Raw genomic sequence first — 19,802 nt, forward strand, 5'->3', positions numbered from 1 at the left:
AGCAGAATGTTGCACAGCTTGGAGAAAATCGGGCGCCAAAAACATGGACAGTCATGCGATTTGAGCAGGGCGTTTTGGACATATCTCCTCCTGGCCACCAAAGGAACCGCAGAGCGTCACGGTCTCGAGGCGTGACGAAGACTTTCATTAGCATATCGCTGATGGCGATTGCTTGCCATCTTGCAGCGCAGTCGACTCGAACGTTGCACGGCTTCCGTGGATTTATAAATGAACGGTGCGGTAAACACCAATTGCGATTCTTCGTATTAATTCGATCAGCGGTTACTTCTTCTGCATAAACTTTATCGAGTAGTACCTTTATTTGTTCGACGTATTATGCCATCTGTAAACAGTCAGAGAGGATTGCAGAGTGATTCTTCCATGGAAGAGGGAGCTGGAAGTGGCCGTTTATAAGTTCCACCAGTCTAGACATCATGTTTTAAGCTACAACGTCTTCTCTGGAATGCTGCAAACCGAATTCCGCCGCTTCCTTGTGGTTGCTTATCAAGCGCAAGAAAGATCCATGTTCATTACGTCAGTTTCGTGCAGCGAGGGAATAACTTTGTCCTTGTCATTGACAAGAGCGCTTGCGAGTTCGTCTACTTCATGTGGTATTTCAGATGCCCGTAAGAGAAAGTTAGCGGTAGCCTCGGCAGATGGAGCTGCAAGTGAAGGCCCCTTTAAAAACCATTTGTATGAAAAATGTCATAAAATTTTCAAATAAAGTAGATGCAGCACACATGACATCAAATTAATAAAATAGTGCATTTAGTCTTCACACAATTATATCAATTACTTACTTAAAGTTTAAAAAAATGTGCTAAAAAGCCATTTTTCGTACAAAACAGCCTAACAAATGTTGTGGAAATGTGACATTTGTACCATGACTACTCACTTTTTTACTGCAAAACAGATTTATTTCCAGCTATTCAATTGCAAAGCAATGTAAAAAAAGAAGAAAAATCTTTTTTCATGGGAGGGTAATTTATTTTTGCAAAAATTTTAGCCCAAATCTGAATTTTCAAATTGATGTAGCACGGTCAATACTGAACCAAACGTGCTCAGATTTGTGGGGATTTTAGACACCACCTAACAATTCCAGTTGGGTCCCCACTGAAATTTTCTAGGGGGTCCCCACTGAAATTTGACAAAAAAGTGTTTTTTTGAACAACCCTAATGTATAGTGTATCGATTGATGAACGTCTCCACTATTGGTTTCGGTAGAAAGCGTTCGCCTACTTCTCCTCTGCAACAATGATTCATGTGATCTCGTGGACGTGGCCCCGTATTGTACAAGCTCTCCGTGAGGGCTTGAATATGTCGGGGTTCATTCGGGGGACTATAACGAAAGGTGTGGACGCTTGGGTGAAATCGAGTCGAGCGTTGGGTCACGTTACGGAAATCCGGTGCGTGGCTTGTAGTAGAGACAACAGGAACCGTCGACCGTCCTGACGTCGTAATTGCAGCGGAAGCAGGAGTTGAACAGGGGACATGTGCGAGACTAATCGGACCGCTCAATCTGGGAGTAGAAGAAGATGTGTGCGGAAACTCGATTCCGGGAAGAAGCGGAGTTATAGAACCTGAAAAGTTGCGCTGCGATAGGCCTCTTGGGCGAGTTGAACCACAGTTTGACTCTGCAGCTTCTTCTTTTCTTGACAGTGGAGGGTTAATCGGATAGTTGCATTGAGAGAGCCCTTTTCGACGACTAGAGTCGCAGTTAAATTCCTCTTTGTCGCAGGCAGCTTCCAGTTCCGATAGCTCGTGTCGATGACGAGTCTCGCGTAAACTTTCTTGAAATTCACGCTCCATTGCCCCTCTTTCATGTTGAATCTTCCGCTCAGCTTTATCGGTCTGACGTCGAGCCTCTTCTACCTGACGTTGAGCATCTTCCTTTGCCTCTTCTGCCTGTCGTTGAAGTTGTCTCTCGGCGGCTTGCTTTTGCGATGCGAGACGCTCCTCTTCGTGTACTCTAGTAAGGCGTGGCATTTCCAACCTTTTTTTGCTCTCCCGCTGTCGAGTGCTAGAAGCTAATTGCATTCTTTGCCTGAGAGGCGCGCACTACCACGCCTAATTAAGTGAGTCTGCGTATGCGATGCGTCGCGCCATTATGCGCGCGCAAAAACGAAAAATGGAGCAATTACGAAAGGCAAAAAACTAACACTACCAGTTCCCGGGTCAATTTAATCTTAACCGCGCGACCATAAGCAACCCCCAGAATTTTCCAGCATGTATTTTTTCAAGTCTTCAGGAAGTTCTGGGAAGTTTAAGTTGCGTTTTCGGCGCCGCGTTTTCCTTTCTTTCAGCATCGCTTGTCTGTGTTTCGCTATTTCCTTTTCGAATGTTAAAATGTCCTCTGCCATTCTTTCGCGTCCGTACGAATCTACTTTCCTCCATAATGTCGCGTTGAAATGTCGATACAAGGCAATATCCTGCGAATAACAAGATTTCCAGGGTTGTAATTACTTCAGTCAATTACTTGAATTTAAATGTTAAAAAATTTAAGCTTTGTTGAAATTTGATTTGGATAAATATAAGATTTGCCAAAGTAATGTACATTAATCAAGGGATTGTTTAATTTAGGTTTTTGTGCATTTTTGATTTTGAAAAAATAATGAAAACCTCCTTTTAAAGCCAACTAAAAATGCTGTTAATCTAAAGAGAAAATTTTCTTTTCACTCACTATTTTGTTGTGCTTGGAAAATATCTGCTCATCATATTTTTTCAACGTAATTTTTTCGTAAGTTTTGTACGTATTTTCTTCAAGAAGTATTTCCGACCAAGTCATATCGAGTGCATCCTGTAATTGATAGAATCATCGTCGGAAGAAAACACAAGTCGAAATCAGAACAAAACAGCAGTGTTGTAAACATGTCGTTTAAAAATGATTTAAGTACAAGTCAAGTCATTCATAAAATAACTTAGGTAAGTAAAATCTTATGGAATAAATAACAAGACAATGCTCAGTCAGTTTATAAGTTGGCTAAGTCCAGTCCCAGTCAAGTCATTATTAGAGCAAGTCAACTTTCAATTCCAAGTCAAGTCCTTGTCATAAAAATAAAACGTCAAACTATTAAAACCAGTAAACTCGCACTTTGGTCTTGTATAAATCTGCTTTTATAGAATAATTTTCATTAAAACAGGGCTATTTAAGCCGAATGTTAGATTTAATAAATGTTAACTTCCCATCTGTTTCGTGTTTGGTGTGTATATTTCTACAGGGGGACATGACCACCGTACTATCTGACTCCACTAAATCGAAACTAAAACAAACTTTCATTGTAATTTAAAGAGCATACTGTCAGGTCGCTTATAGATTTATTGTACATTCACATAATTTTGCATATTTCGCTTTCAATAAAAGAGCTTACAGCGCAGTAAAAAACACGTGTTGCCAGTAAGGAGCGCATCGTTGACTGTTGTGTTTTATCCAGCAGTAGCGTGACACTATATAGCACAACAGCGACTGCGATGGGGATTAATTGAGTCGAAATGCCGGCTGGATTTGCCAGAACGTCCACGAAAGGAAATGACTATCGAGGTGAAATATTTTATAATTACAAGCACAAACAGACAAGCGTCGTTCCTCTACAGGTGTTTGTTATGCGAAATAACGCGTCCACAAATTACGAAGTTTAATATTTATTTTGGATGGAATGATGTGACTTGCTATGTTTAAAAAGACTAGAGTTGGACTTGACTTGCTATGTTTAAAATGACTAGAGTTGGACTTGACTTGCTATGTTCAAAAATACTAGAGTTGGGCTTGACTTGCTATGTTTAAAAATACTAGAGTTGGGCTTGACTTGCTATGTTCAAAAAGACTAGAGTTGGACTTGACTTGCTATGTTCAAAAATACTAGAGTTGGGCTTGACTTGCTATGTTCAAAAAGACTAGAGTTGGGCTTGACTTGCTATGTTCAAAAAGACTAGAGTTGAACTTGACTTGCTATGTTCAAAAAGACTAGAGTTGGGCTTGACTTGCTATGTTCAAAAATACTAGAGTTGGACTTGACTTGCTATGTTCAAAAATACTAGAGTTGGGCTTGACTTGCTATGTTCAAAAAGACTAGAGTTGAACTTGACTTGCTATGTTCAAAAATACTAGAGTTGGGCTTGACTTGCTATGTTCAAAAAGACTAGAGTTGGGCTTGACTTCCTATGTTCAAAAAGACTAGAGTTGGACTTGACTTGCATTGTTCAAAAAGACTAGAGTTGGACTTGACTTGTTATGTTCAAAAACACTAGAGTTGGACTTGCTTGCAACAATAGTGTTTTAATATTAAAATATTTGCCACCCCCTTATATTTTTTTACTTTTCTTACCTTTAACAAGATGAGAGACTCTTTTAAGTGTTCGTTGATCAAAACCAAGTCCATGTTTTCATCCAGAGCTTTAATTTGTTTTTCTATTTCTTCTTCGTCTTCTAACATTGGATCGAATCCAAGGTCGTGCGCTTGGTAGTTTTTAAACCTTTACGAAACCAAAAAAATCACCATAAAAAGCTTTAATAGAAGCAAGGGACATGTAGTCATCGTCAACAATACAAGAACCGTTGTAAATGCAATTTCAAAGTAAATTACAAGTTATCTTTCAACAAAACATGAAAAGGAGGTGTCTATTTTTCAATCTTTAAACATATTTAAAACCTGTTTTAGTATGAAAAAATAAATTAAAATACATAAACATTGGCGTACAGCAATTGTGATCTAGCCCTTCTGAAGACTTCATTGGCCAAACAATAACGACATTACGTGTGTATATTTCAACAGGTGAGACATGACCACCGTGCTATCTGAACTCCACTAAATCGAAACTAAACAAACTTTCATAGTGTTTCAAAGTGCATACTGTCAGGTCGCTTTTATATTTATTGTACCTTCACATAATTTAGCATATTTCGCTTTCAATAAAAGAGCTTACAGCGCAGTAAAAACACGTGTTGCCAGTATGCGCATCGTTGACTGTTTTGCATTAGAAAGGACACGACTAACGTGGCATTCAAAGCGAATGCGTTGAGGATTAAAACTGGCCAGTTAACGAGCAGGATGCAGCGCACAGGAGATACGCCAGAAAGACTTTAGCAGACTTTAGCACACGCACAACAAACACAGTACTCTAAACTAGACGGGGTGCGGTTGTTGTATATTTTGTCAGGGGGTATATTTTCAGGGCTTAGTGATTTTTTTATTTTGTTTTAATTTTTTTTTTTTAATTTTTTTTTTTCATATTCATTTTTTAATTTTTTATTTTATACTTTTTATTTTTTAATATTTTGTATTTTGTATTGTGTACTTTATATTATATATTCATATTTTGTTTTTAATTTTCCTTAACTTGTTTCTGCAAGCAAAAACAGATATGGGCCGAAAATTTCCCCACTTTGATGCGAAAGGGGTTCAAATATGGCGTAGGATTTGGGAAATGATCGAAACATATATTTGATAAATAGAATTTATGTAGATAATGTGGATGGCCATTTTATTACATTTTGGCCAGCTTACGTGTTTGAAAAGCAAATATTATCATTCTCCTAAAGACTTAAAATGGTTTAACGCCTATGGTTTGCAATACTTTTGCAAACTTTAACTCGGTAAATTTTTACCATGGCTTGGTCCGAGCAATCACTGTTAAAACAGATTTTGAATCTGTAGTTTCAAACAATATGAAACACACGATTATGTGCCTAATACGCAAACTATTAAATCGAAAGTTTTGCTAGTTGTTTAGGCCTGATATTGGTATGTTCGTTGGAGCAGCATGCACAACAGGTGCTAACAGAGAGGCGTACACTGCCTTAAGATTTCGCATTTAAATTTGCGGCGGTAAATACACCCTATTGACACTTGATTATTAGGCGAAGCTTATCGCAAAGTAATTGGTCGCCCCAAAACATGCTGACGCCGCATTTAAAGCAAGCATTATAAATGTGTCGGTGATATTCTGCCTTGAACATCCCTACTCGAAATGCTTTCCTGCGTTAATTGTACGGTGGGTGAAACTTTATTCACGGCCTTACCTATTTTTGTATTACCGCGACAATACGATAAAATACGATTTGAAGAATATTTGAAAAAAATCTTATTTGGAGAATATTTGCTATTTGCACCTGTATAGTATGTTACTCCAATCCAACATATCAACACACAGTTTTAAGTTGTGTATAGGCCTGGTGTTGATATGTTGGATTGGAGTTGCCACCAGATTTCGCATTTAAATTTGCGGCGGTAAAATAAGTTGTTTCTTTAGACCATTAAGTAATTTTACTAAATCTCTTTAAAATGTGCAAGTCGCACGAGCCCAGTTTTACGAGCTGCTTCGCACAATGAAAAGTCTCCGCGCGGGACAATAAAGCGCAGCAGGCGGTCTGTCGCTTCGTCACTTGACAAGCCTGGACAAAGCAAGCGAATATGAACGAATTCTGTATGAAAGTTTTTCTGCGGCTAGATAGCAGTCGTTAGCTACAAAGATCTAAAACGTAATATTTCAGGATTTTGCCCCCCAAGCAAAGGCCCCTGGGGGTGCAGCCTCATAAACTTCTACAAAGCACCTACATACCACTCTACGCCATGTCTGAAAATTTGAAGGTTCTACGATGTATACTTTTTCTATAAACCTCGGACAAAAATCGGTCTGAAACATGCCATAGGAAACCATAGGAAACCAAAAAAGAATAGCGGCAAAAACAAGATATGTCCCGAAAATAAATTAGACGCTGATTCGCTACACGTGTCACAGCAACCTAAAACCTTCTAGGGACAAACCAAATAGGTCTTTCAAACTTTAATCTGACTTCTACTAATTTCCACATGTCTGATACCCGAAGCCATGGCAAGCAAATATTTGCTGCTAACTAGATATGTTAATATAATAATTTGTTTTGCTTGTTTGCTACTTTTCGCTATATTTAAAATTATTGTGAAAGTCAAAATCGTCGGGTTAATTTACATTATCTTTAGAAACAAGTTTCGATACGCACTTGTATCATCATCAGTTAATGTAAAATATATCAAACCTCACTTGTAAAAGGTGGAACGCATCATTCCCAGTACCTAATTGTTGGGAGCGCATTAATTAGCACCTCCAGGTGTTGAACAGGTACAGCGATGTAGATAAGGTGTCAACGTTCAATTCATGCTAATATTATATCGATATACCCGAACTTTTTTGCGTTGACATTCAATTTTAAGCTACATTTTCTATATTTTCATGCTACTTGTAAAGTTAAAAACAAATATATTTACCGAAGTCCCATAAATATGTTTTTTAATACCACCGTCGATTTTTTTATTCTTGTTACAATTATAGATAAATATAGGGAGGTTTTACGTCAAAACAAAAGCAATCGCATTTTAATTATTTTACCTGAAATACCACGGCACCGAATTGTTCAACGTCCGTGCGCACTCATGCATAAAGGTCACGGGGTCTAGGTTCCTGCCGTTCCGCACGAATGCGCTCGGCATGTGAAAACAATAGACCTCCTCTGTTTTCAAGTTTGGAAACTGGCGTGAATAGTCACCCGCTTCGTCAACAGTCACCGAAGCACAGCGGTGAACTTACGAAAAAAAGCCCGTTTTGACTTCGGTGAAATTATAATTTTGTATCCCAGGATATAATCTCGCCCGATCGATTAGGTAAGTGTAAATCAGCGACGCATATCACAAAAAGTGATAAATGCTAGGGTTGTGCACAGGGTTGCCAGATGGCCTAAAATTCGGATAAAAACCGATAAGTTGAACATTAAAAAGTGGAACATTAAATGAAGTAAAACCATGGGCTCATGAGGCCTCCAAACTTTGTTTATACCAATTTTAACAACGTAAATCCCTAGATTATTCGCGCTTAGCGAGATTTTGATGCGTAATTCAACAGTAATTCTAAAATTTTTATTTTTTTTAATAAATTAAAAAATATTAGAATTGTCTTAAAAATATTTTGGTTGCAAGAAAGGCATACATATGTAAGAATAAGTATAATAATGATACTTAAGTAACTTGACCCACCCCAACGCTAACTCTCACCCTAACCCAAATAATGTTAGCAATATAACTTCCGGATGGAATGTAGTAGGATTCTAGACCAGTGCCCAATTTTTTTGCAACACTGAAAAAAGTTGTCAAAATTGAAATTACAAGAAAGAAACAATTATTGGAGAACAATTTTAATGGTGCTGGTCTAGAATCCTACCTCTACTTGACCCATGCACACCCTAACTCAAATATTGTGCGTTGATTTAATAACCGTGGCAGGTTTCTAGACCAGTACCAATTTAATAATTATATTTGACCCACCCAAATGCTAACTTTTACTCCTAGCCCAATTAATGTATAGAAATGCAAATCCTTGACGAAAATGCTTCTATTGTGAATCATACAATTATCATTCAAGCTTAATTTAAGGCCCAATATTTTTTGTTAACCTATCGCGGGCTTGGGAGTTTAATATTCTTTATTATGATTTGTTTCAAGATTGTATACCAATATATAAATAATCCCTTGTGAATTGTGACACAGTCATGATTACATGGTTTAAGTTTTTAAAACATGTCCTTTGAACTCTTTGTGCGTCAACCCTTAATTGCACACCTTGACACCATAAAGTTTGTTTCTGTACAATTAGGAGGTTTCTTGTTAATTATATATCCAAATATAGGAAACAAAACCCAAGACTAAAAAGATTGAATGTAAAGGCCCGTTTACACTACAGCTGCACTGAGCTGAGCAAAGTGTAACTTGCATTTAAATTCTATATGGCAAGCATTTCACGCTTTCCTAAACTCAAGCCCCGTGCCGCTGGGAAAAAATACGCTTTGGAGCGATTTTCACGCTTTGCTAAAATTATTCCCAGTGCAGCTATAGAAAAACATTACATTTTTGAGCGATTTTTTATGCCCAGTGCAGCTGTAGTGAAAACAATTTCACGCTCAGCTCAGTGCAGCTGTAGTGTAAATGGGCCTCAAGAGAGTGCCATCCATACACACCTGTGACTGCCGGTCTCCATTTCATGACACTTTTTGCTGAGACTTGGTGTGTGCAGAGCCAAACTTTTAGGTGTGCAACCATGGTTTTATGTACACCAAAGATTCAAAATCTACAATAACTCACTTTTAAAAAAATTAAGGTTTTCAAATTACTCATTCATATTTGCACACAATTCCAAATATTTGAATATTGATCCTGGCATACCCCGCAACTTTAATGCAGGACTAATATTCTATTGTAAAGATACGTAAATAGTAGCCTAGTATGCAAAATGCATCACTGCTTGTAATTGACTCTCACATTGCGTTATAACTTACCAACATTTAACTGCAATTAGCTAGAAATTATGCTGAAACTGTTATATGGTCGTTGGATAGTTCAGGAACCTGGGAAACTATTTTGCTTGAAGTAATGGTGACATTATTGAGTATATAAAATATCCTGTATCAGTAGTAGAATGTTATATGTAGAACTATGTTGAAAATATATTAAAAAACTTTCAAAATGATACCTACTTCTGCATGCGCTTTGATTTAAGTATTATAATGATATATGAAGAATCAAACATCCCTACCGATATCCAATGTTTGAAATCTGGGTTCTTAGGATTTTATTGAAGACTTGTATTTCTATGCCTGAAAATATTTTATTATCTACAACTACAACCACATGTCTTTTCAATGTATTGTGCTGTAACATTACAAAACAAACCTATTCTTTATTACTAGGGCGGTTATTTTTTTTTTAAATGTTAAATTTTAACCTTAAAAATTGAAATTTTGACAAATTTTAACCAAAAAAATATTTTTATTTTTACAAAATGTTGATCTATATCAATACATTGATTTGAACAACATATTATTGTTTGAAGTACTGCATTAGTATCTTGGCGACGACAACCACTTGTTTTAGATGTTTTACTGACTATACCGATTGACAACAAATCAGTTATTTTTCGATTTTATGCGAAACTCATGCAAATGATTAGTTAATATATTTGTCATTTTGAAAAAGACGAACAACTATAAAAATCCCAAAGAAAAACAAGTCGCTTGTTTATTAAAAAAATGTTGTGTAAACAGTTGAAATAAAAGGTAAAAATATTTGCAAAAAATTGAGACAGACCTATTTATTGAAATAGGACATGGAATAATTGCACATGTCAAGCGAAAAAACGGCAAATACTGTTCAATATAATTGTCCAAATCAGAGATAAATAACTATAAAAGCAAAACCAAGTTCAGGCTGCATTTTTTATGAACTTGTTTCAGTATTTTTTATTTTTTTGCAAATTCCTTGCCAATATTCTATACTGCTAATAAGATAACCATATGTTATGATTTGATTCAAACCACTGTCAATAACCCCACCCATGCCCCCATTCTAATCGTGCTTCTAACCTTAGCATTAGCAATTCTAGCTACAAAGCTTTCCTAACATTGCCCACCCTATCTTTGAGTGTAATCTCACCATCGACCATGGCGTTTCTCTGAAATTTTAGTTTTTAGTTTTAATTTTTTTAGTTTTTAAACCACATTTTAGTTTTTAAACCACTAAACCACTGATATCTAGGGCTAATATTTTTTGACGTAAAAAATGAGAAATTTTAATGTAAAAAATTGAAATTACGACTTGAAAATTTTTACCTATTAGAAATACATATTGATTTAAACAACACATTGTTGTTTGAAGTACTGCATAATTGTCTCGGCGTCGTCAATCACACGTTTTTGATGTTTATTTACTACCGGTTAAAGACAAATTTGTTATTTTTCGGATTTATGCAAAACTAGTTAAAAAATGCTTATAGTTGATATTTTTATCATTTAAAAAAGAAAAAACAACTGCCAAAGAAAAAAAAACCGCTGTTTTTTTTAGAAAAATGTGTAAACAGTTCAAATACAAGGTAAAACAAGATATGTCCCGAAAATAAATTTTCGGCCCATATAATAATTGCAGAAAATTACCTAGCATATTATCGAAATAGGAAACGGGAAAACTGCAAATCATAAGGGAAAAAAGTTCAAGCTGAACCTTATGCGATAAACTAGATCTGGGTGGTTAAGTCTGCCGGCTCGCATATACCGTAATATTGCTCTAATCAGATATAATACAGTCAAAATGTCATTAAATATAATTCAGAACTGATTTTTTATAATAAAATCTTAACTTAAAATAATTTTAACCTAGCATGTAAATTTTGACAAAATTTTTACTTTTTTTGACAAGTATAATCGCCCTCTTGATAACCAATTAAACTTATCATTTTTTAGCCCATAAATCCATGTGAAAAACATTGATAAAAATCTCCATTTATGTTGTAAATAGTAACTTAAAGATATTATGTCAAAGTTTGTTTGTTTTTAAAAACTACTTACTTATCATAAATAAACAACTCTCCTGCATTATATATATTTTTCCACTAATCATTGACGAACAGCCGCCAGTATTGCCCATGTCATTATACATTTATTATATAGTAAACAAAATTTTAAGTATTTGCTCCACTGCTCCAGATCAATCTTATTTGTCACCATTAAGTGGATTAGTATAAGGTACCGTGTATAGCAATCCAAAAAGCTCTTACTTTTGACTACTTCTGAATATAGTACTTCAACTTCTTAGGTAGTTGCACTATGCAACTTGTTATTTTTTTTAAAGCTTTGATTTTATATACAGGACATAGTATATATGCATTTTATTTTAAACTTAAAACCCAGCCAGCATTTAGTTTAGTTGAGTAAGCCTGTTTTAAGCTGGTTGTCAATATGATAAATAAAACTTCAGTTTTATGATATTTATAAGTGAAGGAAGGTGGTTTAGTTAAGCATAACAATTACCACTTAAAACTCCTATAAATTGTTTTTTATTTATTATTGGAGACTATTCCTGTGTAATTTTTGTAATTCATGTTATATGTAAAAAAATATTATTACATTTCAGAGAAAACAATATGTATTAACCTGTTGATGGTATTATATACATGACTTTGTTTTGGAACAAAATCAGATCAGACCAACAAAAAGTTTTTTGAGCGTTTTATTTATCCTAACAGGTAATATTTTGATATTAAAACTGCTTGACTTTTAGTAAAGTTAATTTTTTCCCCATATATTTGTTTTGCATGGTGGGGACTCTAAATTTAGTGATTTTTTAAACAAAAACTTTAAATACTATTTGCACAACATGTTTTTTTCAAATAATATGCCAGTTCAAGGTAGACTGTAATAGAGCAGTGTTTTTTAACCATTTTTTTTTGCATCAACCCCAATAATAAATGTAAATGCAACAGCAAAGTTTTGGCGAACGAATTATCTTTACTGAAATTGAACAAAACATAAGACAAATAGCATAAATGAAGTTGAATTCCACCAATGTGGGCCGTGTGTTGTATTTTCTCCAAAGTATTTTCAAATTTTAAAGAAACCTTGCTTTGTGCTATTTGCAATTTAAGTCTAACTTGTGAAGGCAACCAAACCAAATCAAATTGTGACCCAATTCAGGCACGATACATAAGTTGAGAAACACTAATATGGAGCGAATGACTTTTACATTTGTATTTTCTTGGTCACCTATGCATTAATTAATATTGTTTAAATTTAATAGTCAGAAAACTACAACTTTGTTTTATAGAAAACTGTGAACTGTTTCAAAGATCTACAAATGTGGCAATTTGCTTGCTTAATGCTTTGATGATCATCACAGTCGCAATATCAGCAACTTTCATCAGCTTCATCAATCATTCATGAAAACTTGCTCTGGGAAAAGGACATAAAATAAGATTCTCTTAAAACTTTTTTTTACAGAATATCACGCATGAACTCCCTTACAGGTGAAATTTAAGCCATACCCCCGACCTATTTTAAATATTGAAAAAATGCAGAAATAATCTCTTTTGGAAATCTTTTTATTATATATTTTTATTTGGTCAATGGCTAGTGCCAGTTGGAAATGATGTCTGATTATATTGGCTTGAGGCAATACCATATAGCAATTGGTATATCTGTAGGTTGGTCGATGCTAATGCATTTCCAAATTAATATAGAAATAGTTTTTCTATCTTAAAAGGTCATTTCTTTTAAAACAGTATAGGTTAATAATAGAAAATTGCCTTTGAACATTTGATAATTTGTTTGTTTAGCAAAATAATGACGTCTTTTGGTATCCGTTCAGATCGAGATCTTTTTTTTGAAATTAGGTACTGGGATTGGGATAAAAAATATCCCGTGATACACCCCTAGACGTGGAAATTTAAGCATTTTGTAAAAGTTACGCCAAATTACTTAATTTTTTTTTTCGAATTGAAAAACATATTGAATAGAATTTTTTGTGTTTTGACCAAATTGTGTGGCCAGGTGGCTTGTTCCGCTCTAAATAAAACGTAGAGCGGTGGTTCTTAACCACAGGGTTTGACGTAGAAGTATGTAGCCTTGATTTTAGCACATTTGCACACGAGTTCAGTTGGCTTTAGCACGATCCCTGTTTTTTGACGTCACATAAAAATATAATTTTATAGGTGTTTTTTTTTCAATAAATGTAATTTATTGTGTTCTGTGACCCTCAACAAACGAAACAAACACTTTAAACTCGTATCTTATCCCATTCTTAACCCTACTTGACGACAAATAGTTCAGCGACCAAAATACACTGGTGTAGAATTTATTGAACAGAAGTTACTAGTCTGATGTATTTTTCATAATGTCACACTGGTTTTTGTGCGATGTGTTTATTTTATTACGTTGTATACGTTATTCTGTTGCTTTCACACAATTTTTTCTTTTTAACATATTTTTGTTTTGTTTTAGTAGTACTGTGTTCTCAATGTTATCTAGTTAAATACCGAAACGAAACATACCGTTGACGCAGTTTCACGTGTTACGGTCTGAAAAAAGATCTATACCTGTTACATATTTGTTTGCCAAAAGTGTTCACATAATCCGCTTAATACCACACATTTCTATCTCCTACTTTAACCTTTCAATTTTCCACGTCGTTTTATTGCATAAGAGTAACTTTTATTCTGTGTCTAATCGTATATAATAAACAAAACAATTGTTGTTTAAAAGCGGTGTTAGTGGTTTGTACATTGTTATTTCATGATCGAGATATACCTATCGAGGTCGACTTATTTATTTCACGATCGAGGTAGGCTTTACCTATCGAGATTGAATATTATTTCACGATTGCGATTTAGATTTTAAGATCGACTCATTTATTTCATAATCGAGGTCGGCTTATTTATTTCACGATCGAGGTAGGCTTTACCTATCGAGATTGAATATTATTTCACGACTGAGATTTAGATTTCAAGATCGACTCAGTTATTTCACGATTGAGATTTTTATTTATTCGTAGAAGGTTTATTGCTCATGGGCATAGAAGTAATGTAGTATGAAAGAACGAAAAACACACACGGTTAAATAGGACGCAGAATGCAATCATCATTCCAACGTAAACCAATAATTACTGTACCTTAAGCACGCTATAGCGAAATAGAAACGTGAGCAACGTGTGCACAAGTTGTGCACATTCGTGTATGCTGTATGGCAGCAGATTTATAGAGTGCGACAACCAAATACAGGAAACTTAATTTGATACGATGTTATTACATACGGGAACACACAATAAGACCTAAAAAGCAGCAATACCTGTATGAAGACCAACGACAAAATAAAGCCAAATACGCAGTAATATCCAGTACAGCATAATATCAAAATCGTCTGAATAAGACCTAAATCTGTCGGAATAAGGTCTAAATTCATCGGAAAAAGGCATAAATTCGACCGAGCCGGGAGGGTATGGGACGATCGGGGGCCATAGGTCTGGCATCGGCCGTTTTGGTGACTACGTTTGGACGCCCTAGTCTGACCGTCGTCGTCAAGGCGCCGGTGTTTTGGCCCCGGATTTTGGGTCCTGTTCGGAATTATTGGTGGGTAATAGGTGAAGTTAGAACATGGGTTAGTGTTTAAGTTTTTAGGGTAGTTAGTGATGTACTTAGGGGTTGGGTTTCGGGTTAGTTAAAGTGTTGTTTAGGCCTGATTATGACCTTTTAGGTCTTGTTCCGACAGATGTAGGACTTATTCCGATTTGGACGGGCATTAGTCCATTGTGGCTTTATTCCGAATTGTGTTTCATTCTGACGTTGGCCTTGTTTGGTCGTATGGCTGGAGTCCTTACATACCATACCAATAGAAACATCATAAAACGACTTTTTCGCACATAAATTACGTGAAAAATTGACAAATTGTAGGCAAGAAGAATGTTGGGCAATGACAGCATCAATTGTATACGTTGGCAATTGGCATATAAATAAATAAATATGAGTAAGTATACTTATTACCACTTACCAGGGTATAATTGAAAAACGACAATAGTTAGCAAGTATTCAAAACGATCAAAATAAATCCAGGTATCCAAAAGATTTTCTAGACAAAAATATAATTAAAAGAGCAAATTTGTGCCATCAATTTGTAGTGAAATTAAAAGCAACAAAAATAACATAGTATAAAAATTTCATACATATTAACATCTACACATAAGAGTATAAACTAATTCCGTAACAACAAAAACAACCTAGGAGTTCGGCACAGTGATAAAACCTACATCTTTTGAGCGTTGGCTAGTATTACAGGACACAATTACAAATACCTATGATACAATATAAGCCTTTGGAGTAAGATTGAAATATTGTGGCATTTTATGGCATGTACCTTTAATTTATTACATAGTTGGTTTTTGCAGTAAGCCAGTGCATGAGACCCTTAATCCACATTCACTAAAGCCGTAGTCAAAGAAAAAATCTAGCTTCCATATCTAACAAATTCCAACAAAGTTGCGGTATATGGTAATTGAGTATGAAAATGTAGTTTAATATTGCTCAGATAACTAAAGCTTTGGGGTATTCATCAACTTACTCATATACATTTTGGAGTGATATGTAAGTTGACAAGATGTAGTCATTTGACCACAAAGCAATTCCTACAGAAAGGAACCCTGACTATTTGATCTTTGATTTTGTTGACCAGACTAAGTCCATCTTGTTTAGAAAACAGAAGATGGTCCAAACTTTCAGAAATTAGCAACGATAGTTGTAGCTTTCTTTCTGTAAAATTAAAACGATTTTAAATAAAAGAAATGAAGTTCTTATCGACTAAGATGAAGGTAAAAATGCCTAATAAATTTTCAACATTTATAAACTGAAATAAATTTAGGAGAAACTAATTAAAATGTAAATAGCGTGTAAGTCAAATTTCAGACTTCTATTTCAACTAAATTTGGTGAATTTACAGCAATCCACTAATAGGGTTGTAATATAACTCCACCCACAGTACGTAGGTGAAAATCCCACGTTTACAATTTACAGTGTGGCCTACAAGTTTCTAACCGTCTACAGCCCGATTTGATTCCTTACTACGCGGTAGGCTTACACAAATTCATGGTCTAACTGCAGAACAATAAGCAGAATGACATACCTTAAGTTTTTTAAAAACAATTTTACATACAAAATACCTATTATTCTTGCTATGGACTTCTTTTGTCTTTCTCGAAGTCTATCTTAAAGTGACATTTTTCATCAAAAGTCATAATTTTATTTCATCCAATGTCAACAAACACTTAAAATTTCAAATACTATTATTTTTTCTAAAATTAAAATAAAACATAAATATTTTGTACCATGTACTAGATAAAATGCACACAAACAATTTAGTACAAAAAAGCAACACATCATTACAAAATATTCCATACCCATTACAAAAATATCAGCACATATTATCAACTAACCAACTTGGCGATATCTTTAATTTACCATAAGCAACATGACAAACCCAGGCTGTAAAAATATATCTCATCCGTTAAACAGTTGAATTTTAGAAAATTAGTTTTAACTTCTACAATGTTTTTTGAATAACATCATTAACAGTCTAAATTTCATTTCATTGTTAAGGTTGTGCTAATCACTAACTGAAATATGAGTTATACCAATTTCAAGATGTTATGGAAACTAAAAGATAATTGAACATCAAAACAAGATTAACTGTAACCTGGTTATTGGTTGAAAGGGATAGCTTATAGCTTGGTACACAGCATTTGTACCAATAATTTTAGTGCAGAGGGCAACAAGTAAATCTGTTTACCAATTATATATGGTAATTATATAGGTCAACATTTTACCGCTTTATTTTTTTATTTAATTGAAATAACAAGACATCTTTGTGTCCGTTCCGTTTGCCTTAGGATGGGAGTTTAAAAAGGGTTAGTTACAGATATTCAAATATAAACTTGTTGGCTAAATATCTTTAAGGTGTCTTAAGTTAAAGTAATGTTAAAAAACATGCATGAAATCATTTGACAGGCCACCATTGATGTTAATTCTTAAGGAACTGTCTGTTGTGATAAGCATTTGAACTGTGACACAAATAAAGAGTCATGGAAAATAATACAATGTAATTGGGGTGGCTGCCCCCTTGACCTTGTTACCGGGATACCTAAGTGAAATGTAATTTTATAAAACTTGAGTCGATCAAAAACAGGAAAACTTTTTGACATACATAAAAATTATACAAATTACACAGGGGCAAGAACCCAAAATTGATTTGCAGTAAAGTTGCATGAAATGCTTGCCTGAAACTGAAATATGTTAACTAGATGTGATTTCGCAAAATAAAGAATTTACCTGATGTACACAAAATAGGCACTAATGTGCATTAAATGTGCCCTATTTGAGAACCTGGTGTATTTTGATATGACCAGGATGTGCTTCTAATGTACACTGGTCATCCAAAGCAATTACGTGCATTGTGTACCTTGGTAAAAACTAAAAATTACAGAAAATGATTCTTGTCACATATACAGGCAAATTAGTCTACCCAACAAAAGAAGAGTTGTTTCAGGATGATGTCTGCTCGGATTTATTTGGCCATTGCATTTAAAAAATCATTTAGATGTCAATATTATAGGAAGGCATAGTAAATTTCCAATATATATATATCTAACTAGTAAATGGCTTTGAGTTTATTACTCCATCCTAAACTTTTATACCCCATGGGGATTATTTCGTGCACCTAAATAGCGGCATCCTACTCTTGAACATTGTATTGTCATACTTTGTATATGTGATGTGGACTGGTACTGTTTTGGAACATAGTTGGGGTTTTAGTTTTGGGCCAAAAATATATTCTCAGAATTCTGGCTTAAATGTTTGTCTGTCAAAAAATATGGAATGCAGGCAGAAACCCAAGTACCCTTTCACTGTATTCAAGCTTTAGTTGAACCCTGTAATATTCCAATACCCAGCTACTGAACTGTCAAGTCACGGATCTTTTTAACAAGTAGACTCCTGGTTTCACCCCACGCCTTCCATTTTCTGCATGATATTATTCACATATGGATAAATAATAATATCTAAAATTAGGAAATTTGTATATATAACATTAATAATTTTTGGTAAAAGTCTGATTGCTGGATAAGTTGGGTTGCTTAAAGTAATATGACTCTGTAACATACTAGAATAAAAAAATAACCCCTCTGGTACTAGTTATATTCTTTTGTAGAAATATTTTGAATTATTACACGATTGAAACAGCTATACATATCAGACATGTAGAGTGGGTATCAATGACCCATAACTTACACATTGTTGATTTGTCATTTGGTTTGACTGACAATTCTGGTCCTACATTTATAAAAACTAGTATCCTACAACAGCGTTGAAACAATTATTAAAGCAATGCAATATTTGTCTTAAGGCAGCCTTTCTTAACCTTGGATAAATTTTGTCATTTTAGCGGTAAATGAGCTATCAATCAAAATATCCACATCAGTTGACGGGACAGAAAAGTTGTGCCAGCTGTAGGTATTGGTAGCCTACTTTTCTGGTTCAGATTAACTGCTAATTCGAAGCTAGACTAGTAGCCTATTGATTTTTTATCTAAGTTCAGTTATAGTGAGTTTTAAGTGCTTTATTAATTAGTAGCAAGAACTGTAAGGTTAAGTACACCTGTCGAAATTCCGTGCTGGTAATGAACGTGATTGTCTACTTTCTGTCACTGGATATGGCTTAAACGGCCAAATTAGTTTATTGTTGATCATTTTAGCCCAGTGATTAGGACGTTTTAGAGTTGAAAATAATTTATTGACTGATTACTACATTCTGTAAAGGTTACCAAAAAATTGAGTCAAATAGCTTGTACCTAATTATCTCAAGACTGTTTTAACAAACAGTCCCAAGATCATCTGATACAAAAGCAAGAATATTTATTTTACATTTTATTGTCTGTGGGACATTTCTTACTTCCTAAAGTGTTTAAGCATGTCCCTAAAGAAGTCAAATTACCAGAGAAATTATTTAAATTTTGAATTTACATATCTTTTTAAGGATGATCGGCAAATTCCTTAGTATGCTTTTGTGTTTTGTTTTTTAATAATTAAGCATTATTTTATATATTGGGGGGGGATTGCATTCTAGTGCCTTACCGCCAGAGATCTTTGGCTTGAAATGCTTGCTCAAAACCACGCCTTCGGCGTATATATCATCCTATTTTGGCGTTGAATTTCGTCCATAAAAAATTGGCGGCCGCAAAAGGGGGGGGGGGGGGGGGGGTTCTTAACCTATATTGCTGGGTTAGGAGGATGGGTCAAGTATTATTATATTTAATATTATTGCTTAACCTACCAAAACCCAATACCTAACCCCCCAAAAATGCTCGTTGTGGTAGGATTCTTGACCATCCAGCGCCAAATTGAGGGATTAACCATCTACTCAGATCTAGGGTGGACCAAGTCTGCATTTCATGGCACCTTTCGCTAAGATCTCGGGTGTGC

General features: G+C 34.8%; 1 protein-coding gene and 1 long non-coding RNA gene across 2 annotated transcripts; one reads left to right on the forward strand and one right to left on the reverse strand.

Moving 5' to 3' along the window:
- Window positions 1–2,186: 2,186 nt before the first annotated feature.
- Window positions 2,187–7,463, reverse strand: LOC146135653 (uncharacterized). The gene is made up of 3 exons (XM_083396107.1): window positions 7,363–7,463; window positions 4,323–4,470; window positions 2,187–2,429 (listed from the first exon to the last, which is right to left on the reverse strand). Exons 1-3 carry the CDS (start codon window positions 7,461–7,463, stop codon window positions 2,187–2,189), a joined length of 492 nt encoding a protein of 163 aa, XP_083252233.1.
- A 57-nt stretch (window positions 7,464–7,520) lies between these two features.
- On the forward strand, window positions 7,521–14,048 carry LOC146135654 (uncharacterized). The gene is made up of 3 exons (XR_014501577.1): window positions 7,521–7,634; window positions 11,925–12,036; window positions 12,615–14,048. It is a non-coding gene; the product is annotated as an uncharacterized LOC146135654 (long non-coding RNA).
- Window positions 14,049–19,802: the final 5,754 nt, after the last annotated feature.

Source organism: Ascidiella aspersa, chromosome 8 (genome assembly GCF_963924565.1).
Source record: "Ascidiella aspersa chromosome 8, kaAscAspe10.2, whole genome shotgun sequence".
In the NCBI taxonomy this organism is placed as follows: Eukaryota; Metazoa; Chordata; class Ascidiacea; order Phlebobranchia; family Ascidiidae; genus Ascidiella; species Ascidiella aspersa.

Coding starts and splice junctions, on each gene's coding strand:
- LOC146135653 (XM_083396107.1), bottom strand. CDS start 7,463: ATGCCGAGCGCATTCGTGCGGAACGGCAGGAACCTAGACCCCGTGACC. Junction 4,471..7,362: donor TCGGTGCCGTGGTATTTCAG/GTAAAATAATTA, acceptor GGTTTCGTAAAG/GTTTAAAAACTACCAAGCGC. Junction 2,430..4,322: donor AGTCTCTCATCTTGTTAAAG/GTAAGAAAAGTA, acceptor TGTTATTCGCAG/GATATTGCCTTGTATCGACA.